At 36.7% G+C, this 2,945-nt stretch overlaps 1 protein-coding gene across 1 annotated transcript; it reads right to left on the bottom strand.

Moving 5' to 3' along the window:
* Nucleotides 1-1,474: 1,474 nt before the first annotated feature.
* On the bottom strand, nt 1,475-2,449 carry LOC143654970 (olfactory receptor 11H12-like). Its single transcript, XM_077126565.1, has one exon. It carries the CDS (start codon nt 2,420-2,422, stop codon nt 1,475-1,477), a length of 948 nt encoding a protein of 315 aa, XP_076982680.1. The 5' UTR covers nt 2,423-2,449.
* Nucleotides 2,450-2,945: the final 496 nt, after the last annotated feature.

Genomic DNA, 2,945 nt, shown 5'->3' with positions numbered 1-2,945 from the left:
TAGAGTGATTGAATTTTGGACGCTTTTTTCCTTTAAAATTTTTACTTACTAGTGTTAAAACTCCATTTCAGCAACACATAACAATGAACTATCATTTATTTTTTTAACTCAATTTAAGCAAACAATTTGCCTCTTCAATTTTTAAAGAGGAGATACTTTTATCTAAATCCAATTAACTGATCCATCAAGTTCCTGGTAACACTTCGTTTAGTTAAAAATATTAGGTAACCAGAAACTACATTTCAAAGCACATTACACATTAAATCAGAATCTTCACTTTAGGGACTTAGAATGAGGTAATTTGAAAAGAAAATAACATAGGGCTGTGTCTTAGTTTGATAGTAGATGGAATGCAATATACCAGAAATGGAACGGTTTTAAAGGGGGAATTTAATGAGTTGCTAGTTTACAGTTCTAAGGCTGAGAAAATGTCCCAATTAAAAGAAGTCTATAGAAATGTTTAATCAAAGATATCCATTCAGGGGAAGATACCTTGGTTCTTGAAGGCCAATGAAATTCATGGTTTCTCTTGCATCTGGAAGGGCACATGGTGAACATGGCATCATCTGCTAGCTTTCTCTCCTCGCTTCCTGTTGCATGAAGCTCCCCGGGAGTCATTCTTCTTCTTCATCTCCAAAGGTCGCTGGCTGGTGGACCCTGCTTCTCATCACTATGTCATTCTGCTCTGCTCTTTCTGCACCTCTTTCATTCTCCAAAACGTTTCTTCTTTTATGGGATTCCAGTAAACCAAACAAATTCCACCCAAATGGGTGGAGACATGTCATCACCTAATCCAGTTTAACAACCACTCTTGACTAAATCGCATCATCCAGGGAGATGATCTGATTACAGTTTCAAACATACAGTATTGAATAGGGATTATTCTACCTTTATGAAATGGGATTTTGATTAAAAATGACTTTTCTAGGGGGTGTACATCCTTTCAAACCAGCACAGGCTGATACCATTATGCTAGAATACTATTATCCCATAGAAATTTCAAATAATTATTCTAAGGGTTTGTTCAACAGGAATGACCATATTGTCAAAATAATAGAGTCAAATCTGATAGGAACCACAATCAGAAAATACATAGATATTTTCCTTCTTTTATTTACAACCTATAAACCAAAACAAAGTTAAAATTTTGCTGCTTCCTGATCTATAAATTTAAATTACCAAATAAAATATAGGAATTTTTATTATAGATTAGTCATATGAAAACAATCCAAAAAACACTCATATGTGAGCATTCCTTCATTAATACATAGTCTAAGTGCCAAAGAGGATCCCAACAGTTACATTTATCTATATAATATGACCATTTTATGATTGTAAGTAGTCCCATACATGCTTAATTTTATAAGCTGATGTAGTCAATGTTATTAGAGCCATATTTGAAGATTTAGATAATTAAATATTTATTATTGTTAGACTAAACTGATCTAATTGTGGAAGACTTATCTAATATGTCTCAGATTATACTCAAAATCCCCAGAACTTTCCTCAGTGCTGCAGTTATCTCCTTATTCTTCAGGCTGTAGATGAGGGGGTTGAAGAGTGGGGTCACCATAGCATAGAACAAAGTTGTAATTTTTTGCATTCCAACAGAATGCCCAAGTCCCGGACTCACATACATGACCATCAGGGAGCCATAGAAGAGGGATACCACAGCCAAATGAAACCCATAGTTGGAGAAGGCCTTACGCCTTCCAGTGGCTGAAGGCACACACAACACAGCTAATAAGACAAGAGTATAAGACCCAAGGATGAATAGGAAGTTACCAAAGATAACTAATGAGCTTAGAGTGTAACAAAGCAATTGGGTTGTTGGAGCAGAGGCACATGCCAATGCAAATAGGGGCCCTGGGTCACATACAACATGGTCAACAATATTCGGACCACAGAAGGGCAATTGAGAGATGAGAACAATGGGGATCAGGAACCACAGAAAGCCACAAAACCAACAGGTAATGACTAGTTTGGCACAGAACTGCCCTGTCATGATATTAGGGTAGTGCAAGGGATGGCAGATGGCAAAGTACCGATCAAAGGCCATGACAGTTAGTAGAAAGCATTCAGATGTGCCCAAGGAGAAAAAGAAATAGAATTGTAGGAAACAGCCAGTGAAGGAGATTGTCTTAGTCTCTGAGAGGAAGTTGACCAACATCTTGGGCACTGTTGAAGAAACATACCAGATCTCTAGAAAAGAGAAATTCCCCAGGAGCATGTACATAGCGGTGTGAAGTCGCTGGTCACACCACAGTGCACAGACAATGGCCCCATTCCCTGTTATGGTCAGAGCATAGGTTGCAGTGAAGAGTGAGAAGAGGAAGGCCTGAATTTGCCACTCACAAGAGAAACCTGTGAGTATAAATTCTCTTACAAAAGCCATGCTGGCAGCTGCTTTGGAGACATTCATTGGGCCAGCAATCTGCAAGGTCAAGAGACACACTGTTATCAGCTATGACTACTTTAAAATGTGTTCTTTTTTTAAGAATGAAGAAAAGGTAATGGACATGGAGACAGTTTCCTAAAGAATCATAATTTAAGGAGAGAATGTAGTCTACTTTTTCTTGGCCATATACTTAGAGTTTAGAGCACTGCTTGCAGAAAAACAAATTTTGCTGGTTTTAAATCTCTCCCTTACCATGATACCATGATAGACATAGGTAAAAATTAAATTAATTTTGTACGTTTTTCATCTTTTGTCTTTTGAGCATGGGCAGGGATAGTCTGCAATAGTCTCTGGCTAGCATATAGTTCCTGGCTAGCATGTAACACAGAATTAGTACTTGATAAACATGCTAGTTTCTTATCTTAAATTCACCTGATAGTGCAATAAACTCAAGTAATAAAATTTTAAGGATAATTTGACTAGTTACATCTCAGTAAAATATATTACTTAATATATTTAAATGTTCAAAATAAATGGACATATTTTA

This window comes from Tamandua tetradactyla, chromosome 14 (assembly GCF_023851605.1).
Source record: "Tamandua tetradactyla isolate mTamTet1 chromosome 14, mTamTet1.pri, whole genome shotgun sequence".
NCBI classification, from domain to species: Eukaryota; Metazoa; Chordata; class Mammalia; order Pilosa; family Myrmecophagidae; genus Tamandua; species Tamandua tetradactyla.
Note: the sequence above shows the minus strand (reverse complement) of the source record. Positions and strands in the feature narration are given on the sequence as shown.